The sequence below is a fragment of the Dendrobates tinctorius genome, unplaced genomic scaffold (genome assembly GCF_039654945.1).
Source record: "Dendrobates tinctorius isolate UK_male_01 unplaced genomic scaffold, ASM3965494v1 ptg000060l, whole genome shotgun sequence".
Classification (NCBI taxonomy): Eukaryota; Metazoa; Chordata; class Amphibia; order Anura; family Dendrobatidae; genus Dendrobates; species Dendrobates tinctorius.
In genome coordinates, this window is record NW_027361728.1 from 17200819 (window position 1) to 17228181 (window position 27363).

The 27363-nt window shown below is 48.2% G+C and overlaps 1 protein-coding gene across 3 annotated transcripts in view; it reads left to right on the forward strand.

Annotated features, from left to right (window-relative positions):
* The window catches only part of MCCC1 (methylcrotonyl-CoA carboxylase subunit 1), a 139054-nt gene that overhangs the window by 99003 nt on the left and 12688 nt on the right, over positions 1-27363 (forward strand). For all 3 annotated transcript variants that reach the window (XM_073578756.1, XM_073578758.1, XM_073578757.1), the window contains 3 exons: positions 6173-6259; positions 8721-8770; positions 11058-11195. In XM_073578756.1, the coding sequence (XP_073434857.1) occupies positions 6173-6259; positions 8721-8770; positions 11058-11195 (275 nt within the window). The remainder of the gene's footprint in view (positions 1-6172; positions 6260-8720; positions 8771-11057; positions 11196-27363) is intronic.

The window sequence follows — 27363 nt, forward strand, 5'->3', positions numbered from 1 at the left end:
ATTCAACGGCCAAGCCGTCAAACACAGGGCCCCTGAGTTCTGGTGGTAGATCGGACCCTGGGAAAGTACGTCTGGATGCTTTGGAAGCCGCCAGGGGATGTCGGCGAGCAGCTGTATGAGATCGCGTACCATGCCCGACGACGTCAATCTGGGGCAATCAGTATTACTGGAATCCCCTCTGTCTTGATCTTCCTGTTGATCTTTGGAAGCAGCAGTAGTAGAGGAAACAAGTACGGAAGGAGAAACTGGTTCCATGGGAGAACCAGCGCATCCACGGCGATAGCCTGTGGGTCCCGGGACTGAGCGACAAACCTGGGCACCTTGGCGTTTAATTTTGAGGCCATCAGATCCACATCCGGAGTTCCCCAACATTGGCAAATCTGCCGGAAGACCTCGTGGTGGAGAGACCACTCCCCGGACGCAAGACGCTGCCGGCTGAGGAAGTCTGCTGCCCATGTTTCTACGCCCGGAATGTTGACTGCTGAGATCACCGAGTCGTTTCTCTCGGCCCAGCGGAGGACGTGCTCTAATAATAATAATAATAAATAATAAATTTTATTTTTATAGCGCCGACATATTCCGCAGCACTTTACATTTCAGAGGGGATTTGTACAGACAATAGACATTACAGCATAACAATAATCACATACAGTAGATTATAACAAATACCAAGAGGAATGAAGGCCCTGCTCGCAAGCTTACAGTCTATGAGGAAAGAGGTAGACACGAAAGGTGGGTGGTAACAGTTGCCCTGATTGTATGGACCAGCCATAATGTTAAGTGTGTAACAGTACAGACACAAAGGGCTAATGGATGCATAAAGCATGTGGGAACATGATGCTGGGAACCTGGTTATGGTAAAACTTTTGGCTCTGCCACACAGGGATAGGTTAGGTTAATGTGTTGAGGCGATAGGCCAGTCTGAATAAATGCGTTTTCAGGACACGCTTAAAATTGTGGGGATTGGGGACTAATCGTATTGACCTGGGAAGTGCATTAGGACCTTGTCCCGTGGGAGAACCACCAACCCCCAGGAGGTTGTCGAAGATCATCCCTAATGATCTACAGTGCTCTACCTCGTGCATGGCCGCCCTGCTGCAGGTACCCCTTGATGGTTTATGTAAGCCACGGCTGTGGCATTGTCCGACTGAATCCGGATGGGGCGGCCTGCTTAGAAGATGGTGGAAATGCTGCAGAGCCAGCCGTATTGCTCGTATTTCCAGCAGATTGACCGGGAGGTGTAATTCCCGAGGCGACCAACGTCTCTGGGCTGAATGGTGGCGAAAAACCGCACCCCAGCCGAGGAGACTGGTGTTGGTTGTGACTACCAGCCGATGATCCGGGGGAGAAGGCTTCCCCTGAAGAAGGGAGGAACTCCTTGTCCAGCACCTGAGTGCTTGCCTGACCTGCGCGGACAACCGGCGCCGGTGGTCAAGAGAAAACGGGATCTTGTCCCAAGATGCCAAGAGGGCGTGCTGTAGGAGACAAAGATGGAGTTGGGCAAACAGAATTGCTTCCAATGCCGCCACCTTTTTCCCTAAGACCCTCGAGCAAAAACGAATGTTGCGGGAAACTGGTTGGCGACGTGCCTGGACTCCGGAGGGCTAGGACCTTGTCCCGTGGGAGAACCACCAACCCCCGGGAGGTGTCGAAGATCATCCCTAAAAAGGAAATCCTCTGACTGAGTCGGAACAGGGGATGATTTCTTCAGGTTGACTAACCACCCTAAGCGAGAGAGTGTTTCTAGCGTGATGTTGACGCTTTCCTCGCATGCTCGAAATGACAGACCCTTTACCAAAAGGTCGTCTAAGTAAGGCAAGACGACTATGCCCCGGGAGTGCAGGATGGCCATGATGACTGCCAGGACCATTGTGAACAATCTGGAGGCGGTGGCTAGCCCGAAAGGCAGGGCTGCGAACTGATAGTGAAGGTCGTTGATAGTGAAGCGTAAAAATTTCTGATGTGGAGGGAAAATGGGGATGTGCAGGTACGCGTCTTGGATGTCGATAGAGGCCAAATATTCTCCCCGTCCTATGGCAGATATGACCAAGCGGAGAGACTCCATCCGGAAATGTCTGACCCTGACAAATCTGTTCAGAAGCTTTAGGTCCAGAATTGGCCTGACAGTCCCGTCCTTTTGAGGACCGTGAACAGGTTGGAATAGAACCCCTGAAATCTTTTGTTTTCCGGTACGGGAATAGCAACCCCATTGTGCCGGAGCAATTCGATGGCCTTGAACAAAGCCTGAGCCCTGATTTCCATTTTAGGGGGACGAGAAAGAAAAAAATCGTCTTGGGGGGGGGGGGGGGGGTACTTGACAAACTTTTAACTTGTACCCCGAGGACACCAGCTCGGTTACCCATGGGTCATGTATGACGGGGAGCCAGACGTGGCGAAACCAGAGTAAGCTATCGCCTACTCTGCTGGTGTCGCCCGGAACTTGCCTCGAGTCATTTAGCTGAAGATCTTTGGGACCTAGGACCCCTCGATCTAGGCTGGTGGGCTCTATATGAGATTTGACGGTCCCTGTCCTGGTTGGGGCGACCTGTAACGGCAGGGTTGGTCACTGCAGTCCACCCGGGGTTGCGAAATGACCGAAACCGTGTCTGAAGCTGGTGCCGAAAAGGCTGTTTAACCTTTTGCTGAGGGAGGAAGCTGTTCTTTCCCCCTGTGGAGTCAGAGATAAGCTAGTCTAACTTCTCACCGAATAGGCGGCTGTCCTGATAAGGTAAAGAAGGGTTTTTTGGAGGTTGAATCTGCCCACCAAGTCCTCAACCACAGAGCCCTCCAAATGGAAATTGCATTTGTGGTAGAGAGTGCCGCGCAGCTAGCCGCATCCAAAGATGCATTAATTAAGTAGTCTGCGGCCAAAGCGATCTGATTTGCGATCTCTGCTACCTCCGCTGGCAGGTCCATATCCTGCAAGGCTCTGTTTAATGATTCCGACCAAGAAACCATGAGAAACCGAGGGAGAGCGTGCTGAACCTGTCGCCTCAAACACTGAGCGAGCCAAGCTCTCTGAGACGGTCAGTGGGATCCTTAATAGAGGAACTATTAGGTATGGATAATAGGGCGACACGGGTGGATCTACCGTTGGGGATTCCGCCCACTTTTTACGAAGATCAGGGGCAAATGGGTATCTTGCCTAGAGTGCTTTCTGGCCTGAGAAACGCTTGTCTGGCTGTTCCCTGTGTCGTTGCACTATGTCCTCAAACGCTGGGTGAGTGCCAAATACTCTCTGAGGCCGCTTAAATGACACCTTGTGACCTGAGGACAGGGTGGATTCCTCGTCAATCCCAAGGGTCTGGTTGATGGCCTCGATGAGGCTCTCAATTGTTTCCTGGTAGCCAGGAGTATCTAAGTCAAGGGGCTCGTCCGAGTCGTAATCTGAGCTTTGCTCTTATCGACTACTGGTGAAGGCGAGTGAAAGGCAGAGCTCATGGATGACGAGGCACTAGATGGACCGGGAGACGCTGTGTGGGTTACTTTCCCCTGCGTCTGCCTAAAGTGAGCGGCCCCTGCAGGCTGGAGGCTCCTGTGAGGTGGAGGACCCCTCTAAGACAGGCGAGCCGCTGTCCCTGCCTCTCTCTGGGGCTCGAAGGGACTCGATCGCTCTCGTAAGTGATGCCATAGACTGCGACAGAGAGCCCATTCCAGGGGACTAGGTACACTGGGCTCCGTCGCAGGGGAGGGCTCCTGGGCACGTTCAGAATCGCAGGCTTCACATATTTGTTTGCTCTGTGCACATGGGAAGTTGGACCGACGGGATGTGCATGCAGCGTACACCTTAGTCTTTCTGGACATGGTGGCCCTGCTAGGTGGTATGTCTGTAGGGGGGAATAAGCAAATCGCTTAGCCTCGCCAACAAAAAAAAAAGGCCTTCCTCCTTCGGGGGCAGCACTTACCCCAGTCCTGTGTCCCCTTAGGCGTCCAGGCTGCCGAGCAGCGGCTCCCTTTTCAAAAAAGTGCACCTCGGCGAGTGGGCGGGTCCGCCGGAAGAAGATGGTGACCGCCGGTGACGTCATGGGGGTGGGCTTCTGCCCACGGCCTAGCGCCGGCTGAAGCCGGGGACTAAATTTCCGGCGCCCGCCCGAGTACGGGGGCGGGACAGCCGGAAGTAGCGCTCTCGACCGTCCCAAGCTCTGGGGGCGCCTGCTGGCAGAGCCCTCCTCGCGAAGCCCGGGAATGCCAGGAAAAAAAAGGCCATCAGCTTTATACTGCCTACAGGAGCCCTCTCAGCCCACCTCCTTCCGCACCTCACCCCTTGAAAAGCTGACAGCCTCAGGTTAGGGGGAAGGGGGGCTGCATAAAAAAACAAGGGCGGTGTAGGCACCCTACCTCCATCTTCCCTCCAAGGGAAGAGAAGAGGGACCGTCCGCCTCCTTCCACCACCGCAGTCTTTGCATTGGTGGTGCAGTGGGGGCCGCACGGACTATAATTATGCCTCTATACAGCCTAGGGTTTCAATACCTTAGGGTGGTCAGGGCTGAGTCCGGCATCATGTCCCACGTTACGGGAGAGGATACGTGGAGGCGACACTCCATGTGCTCGTCCGTTCATGGTTTGGAGAGATCGGACCCTTTCAATAGGGTCCGTCGCCCCTGTCTCATCTTCATGGGGGGGGGGGAGGGGAGTCTGGAAGAAAAAAGACGTGTACCTCCTACGGACACTAAGCATGAACTGGTCTCGCCGGCAACCAGGGCGAGAGTGTATACTGCGAAGGAGGAGCTATCCTTTTTTCATTCACTCAGTGTCAGCCTCCTGGTGGCAGTAGCATACACCCATAGTCCTGTGTCCTGCAATGAGGCGAAGGAGAAAGAATAATATTCCATCAGCAGGAGAGTTAGGGCTCACACTCATCAGCGTAAATAAAATCTGTCCGATGTTCCTTAAAAGTAAGACGAGTGTCATGCGAGTACAATGCGATTTTTTTTTTTGCTGCACGTAGCATCCGTCTGACATGCATATGCAACCCTTTAGCAATGCATTTTTAACATCCGCTTTTACATACAGTAATTCTGTCATTTCAAGCTAGTCTACTAACTAATAAAATATAGATAGATATATGTACATTATTAGTCCATTCAATATATGAAAAAACACATTCTATTCATAGTATAACACAAAGCTACCCACGATAATGGACAGGCAAAAGAATGTTTTGTTAAAAATATATACTTTATTTATAACACAGAAATCAAATAATATTTTTTATATAAAAGGCAAATAATGATGCCTCCTTCCAAAAGACATATCAAAATTGGTTCGAAATGATGTCCTGAAAACTATCCAAAGCAAAGTGCTTCAGTGCATGTAAACATTGCCAACTTAAATTGATCTATTAAATTGCTATCAGTGGGGAACCACCAAAGACCTACCCCAACGCGCGTTTTGATATATTCTTCTTTCTAGGCTATTAATATCAGCCAGCAGTTGTCTGCCTAGCCTTTGCTGGTTATTATTAATAGGGGGGACGCCCATGTCATCTTTTGGGAGGTCACCCCTGGTTAATACCCAGTAAAGGCTAAGTAGACAGCTGTGAGCTGAGATTAATAGCTTGAGAAGCTCCATGTTTATTACCCCCGTTTATTACCCCCTTCCCAGACTATAAACATCATCCCCCAGCCTTCAACTTTCCTTCAGCTAGTTAAGAAAAATATAGGGGACCCCACGCCATTTTTTCCTTTTAGTCTATCTACATAGCTTTTCTATTCTGACGGTTCGCGATGTGAATTTACTGTACTTGACTGACGAAATGTCAGATTTCCAATGAGATGGGGGTGTAAAAATTGCACGTGTGCCATTCGATTTATTTATTTTCTCAGTCTGATCTGAGAAAAAAAAATAGCAGAATTATTGAGTAACACTAGTCAGAGTGCAATGCGAATTTTCTTTATCAGATTTCACTCGTCCTTTTAACCGCAAATGAGTATGAGCTGTTAGATGGAACACCCCGCCTCATTTTGGGTTGATATTTTTGGGGTCTTGGCTCACACAACTACCATTCTCAGGAATGGACAATACAAGTCAGATTTTGAATTTTATTTAATCACAATATTCCATTTTTATGGTTTAATTGTTCAGCTGATACCACATAACATATTAGAACATAAGATCAATTGAATGATAAAATACATGATAATGAACATTTTACAATATTTTTCTTTTGTAGATAGATTTTCTCCATTTGCATCCAGCAGTGGCAAACGAATAAATGTTCTGTATACCAGGATCCTTTCCTTGGTAGATGGAGACAATAGTAAGTGAATTTATAGATTTCGTTATATCCTTCTATGTACTGTGAAATTCCTTTTTAAAGTTGCCATACTTCCCAATGGCAATATTTTTTATTTATTTACAACACGCAGTATCTGCTTGATTATTGTTAATATACAATGCAAGTTTTTTTTTTCATACTTTTGTATCAGTTTTTCTCTTTTTGCCACTGTGTATCCAGCTTATTTACTCAGACTACATTTCCCAGCAGTACCCTGCTTCTCCTCAGTGCTGCAGGCTCCTTATACTGTCTTGGGTGCTTTCTGATGGAGAGAGATCTCAACATGGGCAATTATTTATATGGTTGAAGTTGACTATTGATAGCTGTGAATGTAGTGCCACTATTTGTCCAATATTCATTATTATTTACAAACTACACATTTTATTGGCCGTTAATGGGGATCTTCAGGGACATGATCCTGTTTTCCCTGCATGAATAGCGGTTCTGATCATAGAATAGCTGTGCAGTGCTACATCAGGGCTGCTGTGAGAGGGTCTGGGGGATGTTTCATTAGACAAGGTAATAGGTACATCTGCTTTTCATTAATGACTGGGTTGCAGATGCAACTGGCATTAGTAGGATTTTCAGCGAAGCTCCTACCCCTCGGCTGTCAGATGTTTCATTAGACAGGGTCGTTGGGTACATCTGAGCATGCTCAACCCAGAGTATTAAAACTATTACTGGACAGGTCTTGTGGCAACGGAAGGTAGTAAACCTGGGGGTGTTATCATTAGGGGAGTGATAGTGGCAAATTGGTGCAGATTTAAAAATGGGTTGTTAACTGAGACCACATTCTAATTTGGGGAATAACCCTTTAATGAAGCGGCAACTACGCCAGAAAATCTGGTAGTCCACCACAAAAATGCAATATTGTGTGGAAATTCATAAAACAAGAAATTAAAGTCTTTGTGGTGGCGCTGTGCGGAAATTGACCCCTGAGGGAACCAACAGAAGGGGGGATTTGAGATCTGTATATTGGCTATCGACTCGTAACAAGCAGAAGTTGTCAGACGTGGAGAGCTCCTTTAAGCAGAGAAATCCAATTATGGCTTGATTAAAAATCGCAGCCTGTTCACATCTCAATTGATTTATGTCCAGCGGGAAAACCTCCCAAACGAAAGGCCGATATGTGTGACTGTGTGCCATATGTGAGGGGTATTGATATTTACCGCACTTGGCCTAACCTAGAGGAAAACGTCATGTCTTCAGAGTATTTTCTATAACATGGTCACCTTGGAACTATATGTTTAATGCCTCATTCAGAAAGTAATTTAATCCTTTTGAAAAAAAAAATAGTTATCCTGTTCTGCAATCCGCAACTCTAATTTCTCCATCTCCGCTGCGGTCAGCGTGAATGGTACTGCACTCCGGTGATATCCGACTGTATTGCGAGGTTTCACTCACACACACAGACTTGTATGGGTGCGAGTGAGCGGAGTCTCCCTGCAAATCGATCTCTCATGCCGAATCTGCATGATAAAATAATCACAGATCAGAGCTGCCCCATAGAATAACACTGGGCCGCGTGCTATATATGGGATGTTTTATTGCATAGCACTCGGCCGTGTTTTACGGTAGTGTGACTCCAGCCTAACGCTGGCTTTCACAGGACAATTGTCATGACAAGCACAGAGGTCTTCAGCAGACCTCCAGCTGTCATAGCAACCCGTTGCCGCACTGATGGATGCGTGAAATGACGCGCGTTAAATGCAGATATCCACCCGCGGCTGTTAGAGGAAGATGATGGCTGATGAAATCGGGCATCACCAGCTGGTAAAGAGTCCGCCCCACATCAAAGTCATGAACACGACATATAATGTAAATGTACGTCATATGTTGTGAAGGGGTTAAATATTTTGTGTTTAGTTTCCTCCTAAAGGCTCTCTTTTTACTTTTATAAGTGACTTGTATATACTTGTATCTATTCCATCTGCTACTCTGTACTTTTTTTTGTGATCCTGAATCATAGTATTAGCGTAATTCTCCTGTGAGCTCTTATCTATGGGGGGGCTTTCTTTATCTCCTGCAGACAGCAGTGATGAGGGGGATCGCAGTGATGGGGGAGATCGCAGTGGCTGCGGCCAGTTGTCTCTCAGCCTCACAGAAGACTTTGATAGAGTAGAAGAAAGTAGCTGATCATTGTGATCATTGACCACAGAAGGAAAAAAACGTTAAACATTTTTTTGGCAAAATAGTTTAAAAAAAAAAAAAAAATTATATATATATATATATATATATATATATATATATATATATATATATATATATATATTTATTTTTTATATTTATTTTGCAATAACTGGGATTTTGTGTGTGTTTTCTGTTTTAATGCGCTACAAAATATTACTAGGTTCTGGGTGTTAGATTCTTTTCGGAGGACCACTAGTCCTGCATCTAATCAGCAGTATAATCGGTTTAGTTATTATATCTTGTCTTTTTCCAGAAGTGGACATGAAAATCACTTATAACCACGATGGATCGTATGATATACAGGTAAGTACAGAAATGTAGAAGAAAATGTACTAAGAGTTAGTCTATTGAAATGTAAAGTACTCTAGAGGAAGCGCAGAGCAAATGGCTTATGTGGCTCCTCTCTTCCACATGTGCATTGTGACCGTCATATTAATTAGGATAGGAGGCAGGGAAAATGCCGATATTAGATGGAGAGGAAGAAAGAAGCATTGCGCAGCACCCGAGCATTGAGCGTCCAGTACAGCAGTCCTTAAAGTTAAACCCGATGAATTGATGTGAATAAAAATTAATTTTATAAATAATGACCTAGTGCAAATAGACAAAAGATATTACCCATGTATTTCAATAAAGGAAAATAAATGTCCATATAAGAGCCAGAATAGCAATCGGCATTCCGGTAAATCCCCGACTGTCGTATATGGATGGTAGCGGAGATCGCAGTGTCACTGCATGTGAGTGATGGCGGAAGAGATCATTCATCATAAATTGGGGCCACACCTGTATTACTGAGATGCATGCACTAAGTGTTCTGTGTAGACTCAGTATGGTGTTACATGTCCTATATACTGTGCCAGGACAAGCTGACCCTATGGACACCATGTGAGGGCCGTCCTATTATATTCTTCTGCAACACTGTGTGTATTGTACACAGGGCTGTGGAGTCAGTAAGCCAAACCTCCGACTCCTCAATTTCCATGACACCAATTCCACGACTCTGACTCCCTCATACCAGGGCTGTGGAGTCAGTAAGCCAAACCTCCGACTCCTCAATTTCCATGACACCAATTCCACGACTCTGACTCCCTCATACCAGGACTGTGGAGTCAGTAAGCCAAACCTCCGACTCCTCAATTTCCATGACAATGACTCCGACTCCCTCATACCAGGGCTGTGGAGTCAGTAAGCCAAGCTTCTGACTCCGACTCCTCAATTTCCATGACTCCGACTCTCTCATACCAGGGCTGTGGAGTCAGTAAGCTAAATCTCCGACTCCTCAATTTCTATGACCCTGACTCCGAATCCAACTCCGACTCCACAAAAATGGGCTCCGGCTCAGACTCCACAGCCCTGATTGTACAAGACATTGAAGAAGCACAGGCCCTCTATGTAAAAAGTAAAATGCCGTTTTTTCTGACTTCTATGTAAGCATTAGCTATTTATTACTCATAGTTATCGGCTTTATTTCTTATAATCTTAATTCTTTTAGAATTTGTCATGACGTTTTGAGGACCATAAACCACTTTCTTGTTTTCTTAAGTTATGGCCTTAAATTATAGTTGACTTATAGCCTCAACTATTGTTGTCTCTGAACAAATGAAAATTTCACTGTGTTATACAGCATGTTAGGTTCTGGGTATTGGCATCTTTCCTAGAAGACCCTACCTCCAAAAAATAAAATCTGTAATTACTCCTCATACGAGTAACCTATGTATTTAAGTTGTACTTGTCATGTCAGGTGACTTATATCCTGCATTTTTTTAACTAATTTTCCCCTTTGCAGAATTTCCTTAATTTTCAGTTCTTTCTGAACTTGTGGGTGTAGGCTCTTTGCGATCATGTCTCCCATACACTTTAGATATCAGGGATTCCTGCTTTTCTTTCCCTGAGTATTACACAGACAGAAGTAGTGGCATTAATATGAACCTCATACAGCAGTACTGAGCAGAATAGCTGTGAATCCATCACTGAAGTTAGCTAATCACTTCCTGTGTCACTAAATCTGCAGCATCATCTTTCTGCGCTTGTTTGCTCCTCTCTTTGCTCTATATAGACTTCAGTAAGTAGCTCTAATGTGATTCTGTAGGGTGTGTACACACTGCGTCATTTTCCTGTGGTCAAAAATGTCTTTTTTTATGCTGAAGACGCTTTATGAATCGCTCATGCTTCTCTGGAGTTTGGTAAACTTAAGGTAACCTGAACAGTAAGTCATTTTCCCATACAAATAAATAGGACCCTTCTTTTGATTAGTTAGCGTCTTATCCAACTTTAAAAGAAAAAAGGGAAATTTACAGAAAAAGATGCAGTGTGCACTTGTCTTTAGTGAACTAGTTAGCAATTTTTCATGGTCAATGATGAGTTCAGTATGCAGGGAGAGGCAAGGAAGTGGCTCATAAGTGGAGAAACAGGCTGACTTCTCTGGTAAGTTATATTACAAAGTTGTTGTTTTTCTTTTTTTTTATATATTCACTTGTGTTATTGCTCTCTATGCAAAGTTTGGTGACAGGACCGTGACCATTTAAGTGACTTTAATATGCTGTGGGTGTTACACTTTTGCCTTTACACTGATGTTAATGTGTTTGTGTTACAGACTCATGACAGAGTTTTGAAAGTGTCTGGAGAACTTGTGACCGAAGCCGATGTAACTTATCTGAAATGCTCAGTTGATGGAATATTCTGCAATTCCAAACTCATTATTATTGATCACAATATACATCTTTTCTCCATGGTAACCACTTTTTTATAACATAGTATAATATTTAGAGTGTAACTAAACTTGCAAATGTTTAGTTTCTTTTTGAAAAATACATTTTGAAAGACTTTAAAGTGAGCCTGTCAGCAGGATTGTGCACAGTAACCTACACACAGTGTCAGGTTGGAGCCATTATACTGATTAATAGGATATCTTGGTTGATGAAATTCGTCTTGTGGTTGCTTTATTTTCAGTTTTGAGTTAATGATATGCTCGTGCTCCGGGGCGGCCTGTGGGGGGGGGGGGGGTCTTCATGCAGTGTTCTGATTATGTATTCATCAGTAATGCTTCTGACAGGTCACTGATCCCTCACTGACCTGCCCCCTAGTTTACATAATGAATATATGTACAAACTGGAAAGAAAATAAATCCCTTCTGTAGGCAGGTGCCGGCCGTGACCCTTGCGCTCCAGCATAATCGCATATTTACTGTGTTAATAATAACTGTGCTTGAGGTTATCTTGATAGTATAAAAAAATCCATTTGAAAATGGCGCCTGCGCAGTAGCAGGTATCTGTGTATATAGAGGTGATCCGATAGCTGCTAGTACGCAGTCGCAGGCGGCGTCAACTTGATAGAAAAGAAAAAAAAAATTCCTCCTCCAAGATGGATTTTTTTTTTTATACTATCAGGATAACCTCAAGCACATTTATTGTTAACACAGTATGCGATTATGCTGCAGCGCATGGGCCATGGCTGTCTCCTGCCTGCTGAAGGGTTTTTTTTTTTTTCCCCCACAGTATGTACATACAGGTGCTTCTCACAAAATTAGAATATCATCAAAATGTTAATTTAATTCAAATCTTCATTACAAAAAATGAAATTCCTATATAGTCATTACAAGCAGAGTGATCTATTTCAAGTGTTTATTTCTGTTAATGTTGATGTTGATGATTATGGCTTACAGCCAATGAAAACAAAAAGTCATTATCTCAGTAAATTTGAGTAATTAAAAAAATAACACTGCAAATGCTTTCTGAGTGTTTAAAAAGGTCCCTTAGTCTGTTTCAGTAGCTTCACAATCATGGGGAAGACTGCTGACTTGACAGATGTCCAGAAGGCAGTCATTGACACACTCCACAAGGAAAGTAAATTTTGCATTTCATTTGGAAATCAAGGTCCCAGAGTCTGGAGGAAGAGTGGAGAGGCACACAATCCAAGCCTCTTGAGGTCTAGTGTGAAGTTTCCACAATCAGTGATGGTTTGGGGAGCCATGTCATCTGCTGGTGTAGGTCCACTGTGTTTTATCAAGACCAAAGTCAGCACAGCCTTCTACCAGGAAATTTGAGAGCACTTCATGCTTCCCTCTGCCGACAAGCTTTTCGATAATGGAAATTTCATTCTCCAGCAGGACTTGGCACCTGTCCACACTGCCAAAAGTACCAATACCTGGTTTAAAAACAACAGTTTCACTGTGCTTGATTGTCCAGCACTCTCGCCTGACCTTAACCCCATAGAGAATCTGTGGGGTATTGTCAAGAGGTAGATGAGAGACACCAGACCCAACAATGCAGACGAGCTGAAGGCTGCTATCAAAGCAACCTGGGCTTCCATAACTCCTCAGTAGTGCCACAGGCTGATCGTCTACATACCACGCTGCATTGATGCAGTAATTGATGAAGAAGAAGCCCCGACCAAGTATTGAGTGCATTTACTGCACATACATTTCAGTAGGCCAACATTTCAGATTTTAAAATCATTTTTTCAAGATGGTGTTATAAACTATTCTAATTTACTGAGATAATGACTTTTGGGTTTTCATTGGCTGTAAGCCATAATCATCAACATTAACAGAAATAAACACTAGAAATCACTCTGTAATGACTATATAATATGAGTTTCACTTTTTGTATTGAAGAACTGAAATAAATTAACTTTTTGATGATAGTCTAATTTAGTGAGCAGCAGCTGTATATTCATTATGTAAACTAGGGGGCAGGTCAGCAGTCTGCATTATGCATACCTAATCATAGCACCACATAACGACTCCTCCACAGGCTGCCTAGGGGTACGAGCAAATCATTAAAGGGAATCTGACACCTTTTTCTCCTTCATCTCATTGGGGGACAGAGGTACTGTGGGTGTATGCTACCGCCATCTGGAGGCTGACACTAGGCAAACAACACAAGGTTAGCTCCTCCCCCGCCGTATACACCCTCGCCCTAACTGCGGGCGGAAACCAGTTTTTTGCTTAGTGTCTATGGAGGCACACGTCTGGTCTTTTTTCTCCAGACTTTTTTGTTCCATGAAGATTAGAAGGGGCAATGGATCCTATTGAAAGGGTTCGATTTCCCCAAACCAACAATGGGCGAGCACGTGTCGAGTATCATCTCCACGTATCATTTCCCAGACCATGGGACAAATCTGGGAAATTACCCAGAATTTTTTATTTTAGTTTTGTTTTTTTCTTTTATTTTTTCTAAGATGATGAGACAGGGGCAACGGATCCTATTGAAAGGGTCCGATTTCCCCAAACCATCAACGGGCGAATACGTGAGAGTGTCCCTCCACGTATCCTCTTCCGCGACGTGGGACATTATGCCGGACCTAGCCCTATCCACCCCTAGGTAAAGAAGCCATGGGCTATACAGAGGTACAAGATGGTCCAAGCTGCCCCCACTGCTCCACCAATGCAAGACGGAGATGCTGCAAGGCAGCGGACGGTCCCTCTCCTCTGCTTGGCTGGACGGAGTTTGGGTGCCTGCACCGTTCTGGATCCCCCCACCACCCCCGGTCTCCCTGGTTTGCCTACCTGTGGAGTTATTCGGTTGAAGGTACTGGGCGTGGGGTGGTCTCAGCACCTGCTAGCTGAGGGCGTTCGTCAGATGCGGGGGCTCCTGGGCAGCAGCAGGCAGTGGGGGTTCTGCCCTGCCCCTCCTTAACTAGTGGGGCCGGAGAAAGAGGGGAAAAAAAAAGTCAGTAGCAGCGCTGGTGTCGCTATCGGCGCCGTATAGCTACGGCGACGCCACGACCGCCGTGGGCAGTGTTAAATTTAGGCCCCGGTTTTTGGTCAGGCTAGGCCGCGGCGGAAGTTCCCGCCCCCGGCTGCGCGGCATCACTTCCGGGAGCCCGCCCCCTGGAGCTGGGCCGGCGCCGGATTATATTTAGACCCCGGCTTCAGATCAGGGTAGGCCGCAACCAGAGAAGTGGTCGGCCTGCCGCACGGAGGATCGTTTCTGCTGCGGTGCGCTTTAACTGTGCGTGGGACGCAGAACAGGTGAGGGCAGCTTCGCCCACTAGAGACCAAGGGGGATCCTCCCCCCCCCCGCCCTCCCTCTCCTCTAGAGAGGGAAAAAAGAAAAGAGGGAAAAAAAGAGGTTTTTTCCTCTTATATATATACCAGCGCCTGGCAGCAATATGGCTGGGAAAGGGAAGACGCACACCTTTCTATATGCTGCATGCATTTCTTGTAGGGCTGCGGTTCCGCAAGTGCAGAGCGGCAAATTGTGCGAGGCCTGCGACTCTGAATGTGCCCAGGACGCCCCCTCCGGCGTCTGAGCCCAGAGAACCGAATCCTCCCGAATGGGCTCGGTCATTGTCACAGTCTATGTCTTCGCTTACAAAGGCGATCGAGTCCCTTCACGCCCCAAAGGGGGGCAAGGATAGTGGTTCGCTTATCTGGGAAGGGTCCTCCTCCTCACAGGAACCTCCGGCCTGCAGGGGCCGCTCCCATGCCAGACAGTTGCGTAGGAAACGAACCCGCACGAGGTCCCCTGACCGATCCGGTGCCTCGGCATCCAGGAGTCCAGCATCACGCTCCCTTTCACCAGCGAGAGAACAGAGTTCAGATCATGACTCAGACGAGCCATTTGATCTAGATACACCGGGGTGTCGGGAGACAGTGGACAGTCTCATTGAAGCTGTCAATCAGACCCTGGGGATCGAGGATGGGGCTACCTTGGCCTCGAGCCATAAGGTAGCCTTTAAGCGGGCCAGGCAACCGCATAGAGTATTTGGCACTCACCCAGAATTTGAGGACATAGTGCAGCGGCACAGAGAACGCCCAGATAGGCGCTTCTCGGGCCAGAAAGCTATAGAGGCAAGATATCCCTTTGCCCCGGAACTCTGTAAAAAAAAAATGGGCGGAATCCCCTGTAGTGGACCCCCCAGTGTCACGCCTGGCCTTGAAGTCTCTGTTATCGGTGCCTAGTGGCTCGTCCATTAAGGACCCCACTGATCGGCTCATAGAGAGCCTGGCGCAATCAGTTTTTGAGGCATCAGGCTCAGCGCTCGCTCCCTCGTTCGCGGCAACGTGGGTAGCCAAAGCCATGATGTCATGGTCAGAGGCTTTCAGTAAGGCTTTGCAGGATAGAGACCTGCCTGCGGAGGTGTCTGAGGTCGCAAGTCAGATTGCCATGGCGGGAGACTAATTAATTAATGCATCTTTGGATGCAGCCAATTGTGCAGCATTTGCAGCCGCTAACGCGGTAGCCATTAGGAGAGCCCTCTGGTTAAGAACCTGGCGAGCCGATTCAATCTCTAAGAAGTCCTTGACTTCCTTGCCCTATCAGGGAGGCCGCCTGTTCGGGGAGAAGTTGGATCAACTCATCTCTGATGCTACAGGAGGAAAAAGCAGCTCCCTCCCGCAGCAAAAGGTTAAACAGCCTTTTCGCCAGGCCCTGGCACGTTTTCGAGCCTTTCGCAACACCGGGTGGATGGCACCAGCCAGCCTGGCCGGTCCAGCTCGCTCCAACCAGGATAGGGAGCGACAGGTTTCATATAGACCCAATCCAGGGGGAAGGATGCACCCTCGCCAGCCCAGGTCGAGAGGTGCCAGGGCCCAGAGGCCCGCAGCCAAATAACTCGGAGCTCCTGGGAGGCGACACCAGCAGAGTGGGCAGCCACCTGCTCTTTTTTCGTCATGTTTGGGCCGAGGTAGCACACGATTCATGGGTGACGGAACTGGTGTCTTCGGGGTACAAAATAGAATTCATCAGGTACCCCCCCAACACGGTTTTTTTCTCTCCCGACTTCCCAAGGTAAGGTCCCGGGCAAAGGCGCTGCAACGGAGTCATTGTTCCCGTATCAGAGCATGAGAAAGCTCAGGGGTTTTATTCTAATCTGTTTGCGGTCCCCAAAAAGGACGGGACAGTCAGGCCGGTTTTGGACCTGAAGTGACTGAACAGGTTCATCAAAATCAAACATTTCAGGATGGAATTTCTCCGTTCAGTCATATCAGCCATGGAGCGGGGAGAGTACTTAGCCTCAGTCGACATCCAGGATACCTACCTGCACGTTCCCATTTTTCCTCCGCATCAAAGGTTTCTTTGTTTTGCCATCAATGGCCAACACTTCCAATTTGCAGCACTGCCCTTCGGGATAGCCACCACCCCCAGAGTGTTCACAATGATAATGTCAGTCGTGATGGCCGTCTTACACTCTCGGGGCATAGTTGTCTTTCCTTACTTAGACCTCTTGGTGAAGGGTCCCTCATTTCGGGCATGCGAGGAGAATGTCTGCATTACGCTGGATACTCTCTCCCGCTTAGGTTGGCTGGTCAACAGGAAAAAATCATCTCTGGTTCCAGCCTGGAGGATTGTTTTTCTAGGTATGATCTTCGACACCTCCCAAGGGTTGGTAATTCTCCCTCAAGACAAAGACCTAGCGCTCCGGCAAGGGGCCCAGAAGCTCCAGCAGCCAGTCCCGCATACCATTCGTTTTGGGATGAGGATTCTAGGAAAGATGGTGGCACCAATAGAAGCAATTCCGTTTGCCCAATTTCATCTTCGCCCACTACAGCACGCCCTCTTGTCAGCTTGGGACAAGAACCCGTTCACCCTCGATCAGCGGTGCCGGCTATCCCCTCAGGTCAGACAATCGCTGGAGTGCTGGACGTCCAGATCCTCCCTTCTTTGGAGGAAACCGTTTCCCCCAGAGCGCTGGCTAGTGGTCACAACCGACGCCAGTCTCCTCGGTTGGGGAGCAATTTTTCGCCACCACACAGCTCAGGGCCAGTGGTCACAACAAGAGGCTTGCCTCCCGATCAACTTGTTGGAAATACGAGCGATCCGGCAGGCGCTCCAGCATTTTCAGCACCTCCTAGCAGGACGGCCCATTCGGATACAGTCAGACAATGCCACGGCGGTGGCTTATGTAAATCACGAAGGGGGCACACGCAGCAGGGCATCCATGCGCGAGATAGAACATGTGTTGTTCTGAGCCGAGAGGAATCAATCAGCAATATCGGCAGTCCACATCCCAGGCGTAGAAAATTAAACGGCAGATTTTCTCAGCCGTCAGGAGGTCGTGGCTGGGGAATGGGCTTTGCATACCGAGGTCTTCCAGCAAATTTGCCAACGGTGGGGAACACCGAATGTGGATCTAATGGCATCCAGAATGCCAAGGTACCCGCGTTCATTGCTCGGTCACAATATCCGCGAGCGTTCGCGGTAGATGCGTTGGTTCTACCATGGAACTGGTTTCGCCTTCCATACTTGTTTCCTCCGCTGCCATTGCTTCCGAGAGTTGTCAGGAAGATCAAAAACCGAGGGGGTTCCAACGATTCTGCTGGCACCAGACTGGCCCCGTCAGGCGTGGTACGCAGATCTGGTGCAGCTGCTCACCGACTTCCCATGGCGACTGCCAGAGCATCCAGATCTGCTGTCCCAGGGGCCCATCTTCCACCCGAACTTAGGGGCCCTGTGTTTAACGACATGGCCGTTGAATCTTGGATTCTAACTCGGGCAGGGTTTGACCGTGAGGTGGTCGCTACAATGGTTAGCGCCCGGAAGCCGACCTCGGCAAGAATCTACCATCACACCTGGAAGGTTTTCTTCGCTTGGTGCCGAGAGCGCATTTTTTTCTCCTCTGACATTCTCTATTCCTAACATCTTGGCCTTCCTCCAGTCAGGCCTAGACTCAGGACTAGCCCCGAGTTTCCTTAGGAGGCAGATATCAGCGTTGTCCGTCCTTTTCCAGCGAAAGATGGCTACCAGGATACAGGTGAAGACTTTCATCCAGGGAGTCTCGCATTTGGTACCGCCCTATAGGGCACCAATGGACGCCTGGGATCTTACCCTGGTCCTGAGTGTCCTGCAGGAAGCTCCTTTTGAGCCGCTTCAGGATATCTCTTTGTCGTACCTCTCCTGGAAGGTGGTATTTCTGGTAGCCATTACTTCCGTTAGACGAGTCTCTGAGCTGGCGGCTCTGTCATGCCGGGCACCTTTCCTCGTTTTCTTCAAGGATAAGGTGGTCCTTAGACCTGCTCCCCCCTTTCTGCCAAAGGTCATGTCTTCATTCCACATCAATGAGGACATTGTCTTGCCTTCGTTTTGTCCAGCGCCAATACATCATGTGGTAAAAGCTCTTCACACATTAGACCTGGTGAGAGCACTCAGGAGGTACGTGTCGCGGACGGCACCCTTTCGTCAGACGGACACGCTGTTCGTGCTCCCTGAAGGGCGAAGGAAGGGACTTGCTGCCTCGAAATTGACCATAGCCAGATGGGTCCGTTCATCTATTCAGGAGGCTTATCGTATCAGAGGAGCGCCGATTCTATCGGGGATCAAAGCGCACTCTACTCGGGCAGTAGGTGCCTCTTGGGCGCTTTGACATCAGGCTTCAGCGGAGCAGGTATGCAAAGCAGCAACCTGGTCCAGCCTGCACACGTTTACTAAACATTACAATGTCCATACTCAGGCATCGGCGGATGCGAGGCTGGGTAGAAGGATTCTCCAAGCAGCGGTGTCGCACCTTTAAGACAAGAGGTGCATGCAGCTTGGATCGGTGAGTCAATCTCCCACCCAGGGACTGCTTTAGGACGTCCCACAGTACCTGTTTCCCCCAATGAGACGAAGGAGAAACATGGATTTTTGTGAGTACTCACCGTAAAATCCTTTTCTCCGAGACGCTGATTGGGGGACACAGCACCCACCCTGTTAGCCGGTTGGCTCGTGTTTTATTTAATGTGCTTTTTTTCATGAATGTCAGGATGGTCCCTTGCCAGACATTGTTTACTGCATTAAGGCTGATTGTTATTGTTCTCCTACTGCTTTTGCACTAAACTGGTTTCCTCCCGCAGTTGGGGCGAGGGTGTATACGGCGGGGGAGGAGCTAACCTTGTGTTGTTTGCCTAGTGTCAGCCTCCAGATGGCGGTAGCATACACCCACAGTACCTGTGTCCCCCAATGAGCGTCTCAGAGAAAAGGATTTTACTGTGAGTACTCACAAATATCCATGTTTTTGGACTATGAACTGCCGGCATTGACATCAGGGGCTTATCTACAGCATTCTGTAATGCTGTAGATAAGCCCCCGACGTAACCTGGAAGATAAGAAAAACACGTTAGATTATACTCACCGGAGGGGGCGGTCCGGTCCGATGGGTGTCACGGTCCGGCGCCTCCCATCTTCATATGATGCCGTCCTCTTCTTCCCTTCCTGTAGTGGCTCCGGCGCACTGCTCTGCCCTGTTGAGGGCAGAGCAGAATACTGCAGTGCGTAGGCGCCAGACCTCTCCCGACGCCTGCGCACTGCAGGACTCTGCTCTGCCCTCAACAGGGCAGAGCAGTGCACCTGCGCTGGAGCCACGACAGGAAGGGAAGAAGAGGACGGCATCGTATGAAGATGGGAGGCACCGGACCGGACCGCGACACCCATCGGACCGGACCGCCCCCTCTGGTGAGTATAATCTAACGTGTTTTTCTTATCTTTCAGGTTACATCGGGGGCTTATCTACAGCATTACAGAATGCTGTAGATAAGCCCCTGATGTCAATGCCGGCAGTCCAAAAAAAGGGTGACAGATTCCCTTTAACACAAATCTGAAAATAAAGATTAAACAACCATAAGAGGGATTTCATCGACAAAGGTATCATTTTAATCAGTATAACTGTGCCTGCCTGACACTGTCTGTAGGTTACTCGGCACAATCATGCTGACAGGTTCCCTTTTAAAAAGCTATTCCGATATCCAAGATCTTAGCCTAATATGTAGTAGATGTAATAATTATTAGCAAATACCTCCAGTTAGAAACGTAGTATAGTTTTTCTGATTAGCTATGTCTTTCCTCATGTGTAGGTATTGCAAGACCTTAGGTATCCATGGTTATGACCACTGACATAGTGACAGCTAGTTGCTAGTGGTCGTAACCATGGATGCCTAAGAGCCTGCACATGAGGAAAGATGTAGCGAATCAGAAAAACTATATTACGTTTCTAATTGTAGGTATTTGCTAATATTTTTAATTATTACACCTACTACATAATGGGATATAACCTTGGAAATGGGAATACCCACATACTACTGGACAACCCCTTATTAATAGCTTCACTTTGCATTGCAAAATATAAACTTTATATACTTGCCTTTTAGTCCTGTGCTGTTCCTTTGTGTTGTGTTCTCTGGTGACTACTACTGCTTATCAGTGGCCACTGATCAGCTACAGTCTTCTCTATTCTGATAGAATAATGAAGGCACGTCAGCTGCAGCAGACACATGTCCACTGAAGTACGCAACGCGTTGATCTGAAGAATGGCGAGAGTCCGGTAGGTAAGTATAAAGTGATTTTTAAACTGCACAGTGGAGCTATTAGTAAGAGGTTGTCCAGTAATCTACAACCTCTTTAAATAGTACTCAAAAAACTGAAAAAAAGAGAATGGACAGCACATCCAAAAATTTTTTAAAATTATACATTGATTTACTGCTGTTAGGCAAAAATTTACAAACTGATCACAAGATTCTTAGTTTAACATTCTGATCAGACTGCAGCCCACTGCCTCATGTTCAGTAATATATATTTTTGCCTAGTGGCATTAGATAAATGTATGATTTTTTGTAAGTGCTGTCCATGCTCCTTTTCAGTGTATTTCATGTTCTTTCCCCTTTCTTTGGATATGCACTCCTCCCATTTGGCACAGGTGATTTTTAAATTGGCAGGAGATTGCAAAAAGGGGTCTAGCCCATTTTTGCTCTCATTGGAGAGCTTGAGGAAGGGGAGTTTCTATGCTCCTTTCATTTGGTGTTGGTGCTGTGTGGTGGCCATTTGTTGTTGTGGTTTTGTGCTTGTGGGACAGTGCGTTCTGGATTCATGTGGACTCGGTCTTGCAGCATAGGCGCTGTGAGGCACCAGGCCGCCCACTCTGCTGGTGCATTGTATCTGCAGCAGTGATTGGTGCCCGAAGCCGCTCCTTTTAGGCAATATCACTTAGAGGTTCGCGGTGACATGGCAGTGGGCTTCATACAGTCAGATCAGAATGCTAATATAACAACCTCATGTTCAGTAACACATATTTATTTGGTCTTCCATGAAAGCACCACGAGAGAGGGGATCTGTCCTTCAGGGACAGGAAACCTACAGATACAAAAGGGCGTCACCTCTCAAGCATCAGTTGGTTTTCTGTCCCTGATGGGGACCCTGTTCCTATAGATACCTGTGAGGAGTTGACGGATCCTAGCCTGAGGCCTGGCCAGTCGGTTCAGGTAGCGGGGGTCCCCTGCCTCGGCCGGTGCGGGGTTCGTAGAAGCGCTACGGTGGTCCAGGATGGATTGCATGTCTGTGAGCGAGCAGGTGGAGCAGTGTCCGGAGGATTACCGTCTCCGGAGGGCCAGTGTTGGAAGATTCCACTCGGATCTGTGCGGCTCCCATCGTGCGTGGCATGCTGCTGGGGCTCTGGGTTTCCGGGTCCAGAGGTGTCTGGGGGCGAGCAGCGCGACGCGGCCAGGGGCGGGCTGGTGGCTCGACCCGTGACACATCCTGGGTGGTCCTCTAATGCAGTCGGCGTCCTCGGCTGAGGTCGCCATGGCAAGGCGACAGGGGTGCGGGGCCTAGGGGTGCGTCCTGGCTGCCGGACGGCTTCTGAATAATGAAGGGAAAAACACCGTGAGCACAACTTAAGTAATGGTGCTAAGGGTTAGGTTCCCAAACCAAGTAGTTATAAACCTAGCACTCAACTTTAAGATATTCAGAGGAATATTTATTGTAGTACATAAAAAAAGTTTCGGTCAAATTTTGACCTTCAGTTATGGGGTGATCCGTCCTACTGCCTGTTGTAGTATGCTTATAGAGCCCAATAGATGAGGCAACATATGCACATATGCTGTTTACTGGGGAGATCCGTCCCACAGCCTTGTGTCAGCCAGTAGATGGGGCAGGACGTTCCTCCAGACACCGTATCCACTGCATGTCTCAAGGCAAAGGGAATGTGCCCTCTGCAGAGTCCCCTTCCGTACTCCTGTCTGAAAATATTATGTTACCCCTGTGTCCGGCAGATGGTGAGGTTCGCGTGAGGGTGGGGAGCCGCTAGAGTACAGTTACATTATCTCATGCTTACCCCCCACAGGTAGCATAAGAAACACCCAACTTCACTGCAAGTTTGAAGGAGATCATTAGGACAGAAGTGAGGGAGTCCATGAGGTCCCCTATCCCAGGGAGAGAGTTCCAAAGGAAAGTGGAAGGAACGTAAAGCAGACTGTCCGGACTCAGACTCCTCTGCTGACCACATGAGGAATGAAGATTCCTCCAGCTCATCTTCCTCGGAGGAGGACTCTGGCCGCTTCTGGTTCCCCTTAGACCGCGTGGACAAATTAGTAAAGGTGGTCAGAGGAACAATGGGGGTGGTAGAGTCCAGGCCGGAGTGTTCCATGCAGGATGTCATGTTTGAGGGACTAGATCAGAGGAAGTGTAGATCCTATCCTTAAATTAAAAAATTCAGATCCTGGTACTCTGGGAATGGAAAAGGCCAGAAAAAAGGGGATCTTTGCCTCCGGCGTTTAAGCGAAGGTACCCCTTCAAGGATCCCGTTGTAAATACTTGGGATAAAGCCCAGAAACTAGATGCGGCAGTGGTCAAGGCATCAAAGAAGTCCTCTTTACCCTTTGAGGACCTGGGGACCCTGAAGGACTCTCTAGATAGGAAGGTTGACGCGTTCCTTAAAGGGATGTGGGAGATGTCGGTAGGATCCCTGAGGCCAGCAGTGGTGTCCAGGACAATGATGGTCTGGCTGGACCAACTCAAGACTCAGTTGAAGAAGGAAGCCTCTCATGAAATTATCCTGGGCGCCTTACTAGTGACTCAGGGTGCCGCAGCGTTTTTTCCGATGCTTCAGCAGATTCAGTCAGGATGGCTGCTAGAGCAGCGGCTCTTCCTAACGCAGCTCGGAGGGCTGTGTGGCAAAAGTATCCAGGCCAGGTCCAGGCTTTGTTCCATCCCATGTAAGGGAGAGTACCTCTTTGGTCTGGTCCTGGATGAGCTTCTGGACAAGGCAGGGGACGACAAAAAGAAATTCCCCAGCTTGTCGACCCCTTCCTACCGGCATCCCTTCAGCAGAAGAAGGTTCAGTCGTAGGAACCGAGCCAAGTGGGGTGAGAAGAAAAGAGGTACGGGGTTCATGTTTAGATGCTCATCGCGAGAACGTAAGAAGCCGTTGCAATGACTGGCGGTTCCCGTGGGGGCTAGACTGCCTTCTTCCCAGCCTGGTCATGAATTACCAACAGTGACTGGGTGCATAGTCTAATATTGTCAGGACTAAGATTGGAATTTTCTTCTGTTCCACGGGATAAATTCATGGTAACTCCTTCCTGGTCTTCCCTCTCAGAGCAGGCGGCCCTAGAGGCGGAGATTCTGGAACTGTGCTATAAGGAGGTACTGATGGGGGTTCCGGGTCAGAGAAGGGTAGAGGATGCTATTCTCCCCTATTTTTTTAATTAGAAAATCGGATGGCTTCTTCAGGATTATCATTAATCTTGGAGCCCTCAATAAGTTTTTGATAGTATGCCTCTTCAAGTTGGAATCGATTGGCTCGGTAATAAAATTAATATTTGAAAACTGTTTTATGGCAGTCTTACATCTAAGAGATGCATACTACCATTCTGACACTTTCAATTTAGAGCTCTACCCTTTGGCCTTGCGATTACCCCTCGTGTTTTTACAAAGGTAGTTGCCGAGGTCATGGCGCCACCTACGTGAGACATTCATCCAAATTATTACCTACTTGGACGACTTTCTGATTGTAGGCAGGTCGGCAGATCATTGTCTAGTTCAGGTAGAAAGGATAATGTCCACTCTGGAGCACTTGGGGGTGGCTAGTAAACACTAAAAAATCTCGGCTACAACCCTTAAAAGTGCAGCAGTTTTTGTGTATCATATTGGATTCAGAAAGGCAGGAATGTCGTCTACCATCTGACAAACTAATTTGTCTTCGTCACTAGGTTTTGAGAGCATCGAACAATCCCACCATGTCTCTTGGGCAGACTATGCCCGTTGGGTTCCCTAACTTCATGCATCCCGTCAGTCACATGGGCACAATTTCATACAAGGACCCTACAAAGAGACGTCTTAGTTCATGATAGAGCCCTTGGGCCGTTCCTGCAGGGGAGGCTGACCTTGTCCCCGGCTTCCTTACGTTCCCTTGGGCGGTGGCTAGACCGTGGTAACCTGTCCTGGGAGAATCGCATATCCCGAGTAATCACCACGGACGCTAGCCCTACTGGTTGGGGGCACATATAGGGGAGGTCATTGTCCAGAGCCTATGGGTGTGACGGGAGTATTCTCCAGAGCAAGGAGGGACAACAGGCCTGGGAATAATCCAACAGATTTATTGACCAGAAAACAGGAACAACACGAAGGTAATTTGCAGAGTCCCAAAATAAGTCCACAGGAAACTGATTCGGGGGCACCTCCCGACAATCCTTGTGCCAGATCACAAAACCATAGTCCTTTAAGAGTCCCAGAAATCCACCACGATCACACAGAGGCCGAGGCTTCCTCAGACAGCCTCGTCCTTCTCTTTTAGCATCCAACTCACATCTGCTGGGTCACACATAAGTCCATTGTCTTGGGCTCCTGGGATCAGCCCAAGTGTAGGGGAGTAGAAGTTCCCACCTCCTAGTCAATGGTTTGGTCCATCGCACGGCTCCGAGGTGTCTACGAGGAAGTGTATTGTGAGTCCTCCCCCTGCTGAGGAGAACAATGGTGATTCCCCTAGCTGTGTTGACCCAAGCCTGAATTCAATTATGGTCTAGATACACAAGTCTTGTGGAAAGGAGACAGGTTACTTACATAATTACATTATAGTCCCAGAGACACAGGCAATGGGGAAAGGAAACATATTGTTACAGGTATACACAAGACATTGCAAAGTATTGGGGAAAAATACATATCATGACAATCCCTTCCCCTCCTAATTTGTGTACGTACTAGGGACCTCTACAGGTCACTGGTTAAGTACACACAGGCATGGCGTAACTTACATGTGGCTTCATGCAGCCACGAATTGGCATCGTAGCTTTCCCACATCATTGCCCAGGAGAACAGCTGCAGGCAGACCACCCATCACCCCAACCAAACATCGCCTGACCCCAAAACCAAAGTTCAGATCCACAGTGGCTGTGGGAATAGTCCTCCATTGTCCACCAGCCAGTTCAATGACAATCCCAGGTCCTCTATGGATTGCCTCAGGCCGAACCACTCGGGGATCAGCCAGCGTGAGGAAAGCCCCTGAGTCACAAAATCCAACAAGTCTTTGTCCATCCAACACGACCTCCTGCAAGTGCTTACCTCGATGAGCAGAAGTCGTCATAGCTGCGGGTCGCACATCATAAACTCCTAGTGGTGCAACATGGGTGGGTGAGGCACTTGGCCAGTCCTCACGTAGTGGTGACACGTCTTCCTCCATGGCACTTGGCTGTACATAATTAATAATATGATTGGGTACAGGATCAATCCTCATTTGAACAGCTGGGCAGGAGGCTTGCAGATGCCCCGGCTGCCCACATCGATAGCATCTGTGCTGTGTCTCACTACATCCAATGCGTCCTCTTGGGCGAGGAGTAAGGGAACCTGCCGGTCGGCTCCCACCTGAAGGTGCTGTAGGGGTTTGAGGACGACTCCTCCATGGGCTGGCTGGACATGAGGCCTGCAGATGCCCCGGATGCCCACAACCATAACACCTGCGCTCTGCTACTTCCTCTCCTCGTCGTATTCCAGAAGACGCAGTAGAAGCAACAGGAGGCACATTAACACAGGTATCAACACGAGGTGGTGGCTCAGAGAAACGGGGAACAATGGGGACAGAAGAACTGGGGGCCACCGGTGTGGTGGAGCTGGTAGGCCTCTCTCCATCCTCCAACAGAACTCTCCACTGAGGCTTGATGGTCAGAGCCTCGTCAGCGAGAGATGCAGCTTCTTCCACTGTAGCAGGTTTCCTCTCACGCACCCATTCCCTAATCTCAGGGGGGCACTGGGCAAAAAATTGTTCTTTTAGGATAACCTGGAGACAGGTGTTCCAGGTTAAGGCCTCCTCTGCCTCCAGCCAGCGATTACATATTTGTTTGAGTTTGTGGGCATACATCTTGAAAGACACTTCCTCATTACAGGCTAAAGTACGAAACTGGGTCCTGTAAGTGTCTGGGGTCACAGCATAATGTTCTAGAACAGTCCGTTTAATCTCTGCATACTCACAGTTCCACCGAGGGTCCATAGCTCTATAGGCTGCGGCAGCTCCACCCTCTAAGAGCCCCACCAGATGTCGGACTCGCTCCCTTTCCGGGACTTCCATTAATCGACACTGATGCTCAAAGTCCTGGAAGAAGCCCTCAATGTCACCGGAAGCCTCATTAAACGGCTTGAAGTCTTTGCGGGACACTCTGGGGAGTTCCCTCATGGGGGATGCTGTGGGTACAGTCTGTCTGGAGCTTCTCGCTGCCTCCAAAGCGATCTCCCTCTCCAGCATTGCCCTCTGCCCCTCCAGCAATGCCCTCTCCTCCATCCTGCGCTGCCTCTCCTCGGCTCTGCGCATGACCTCCATCTTATATTCTATGGAGACCTCTTCTCCCAGCAAGGCCATCTCCTCCTCGTACCACACAACCCACTGACTTTTTTGGGTATTTACCTCCGGCTGCCGTCTTTCCTCTCTTTGCTGTGAGGATCCTTCCTCAGCATCGTCTTGCAGGCGAACTGCTTCCAAAGCTTCAATCAGCTGCTCCTTGGAGAGTCCCTTGCAGCTGACTCCCAGTTCACGTGCCTTTGTTTGTAGGTTCTTCGCAGTCCAGTTCTTGTACTCTGAGGCTCTGGTTCCAGAAGTTGATGGGCCGTTGTCCTCCATTTCTTCTGCTCTGATCCCACCGCTGCCAACCAGTTTGTGACGGGAGTATTCTCCAGAGCAAGGAGGGACAACAGGCCTGGGAATAATCCAACAGATTTATTGACCAG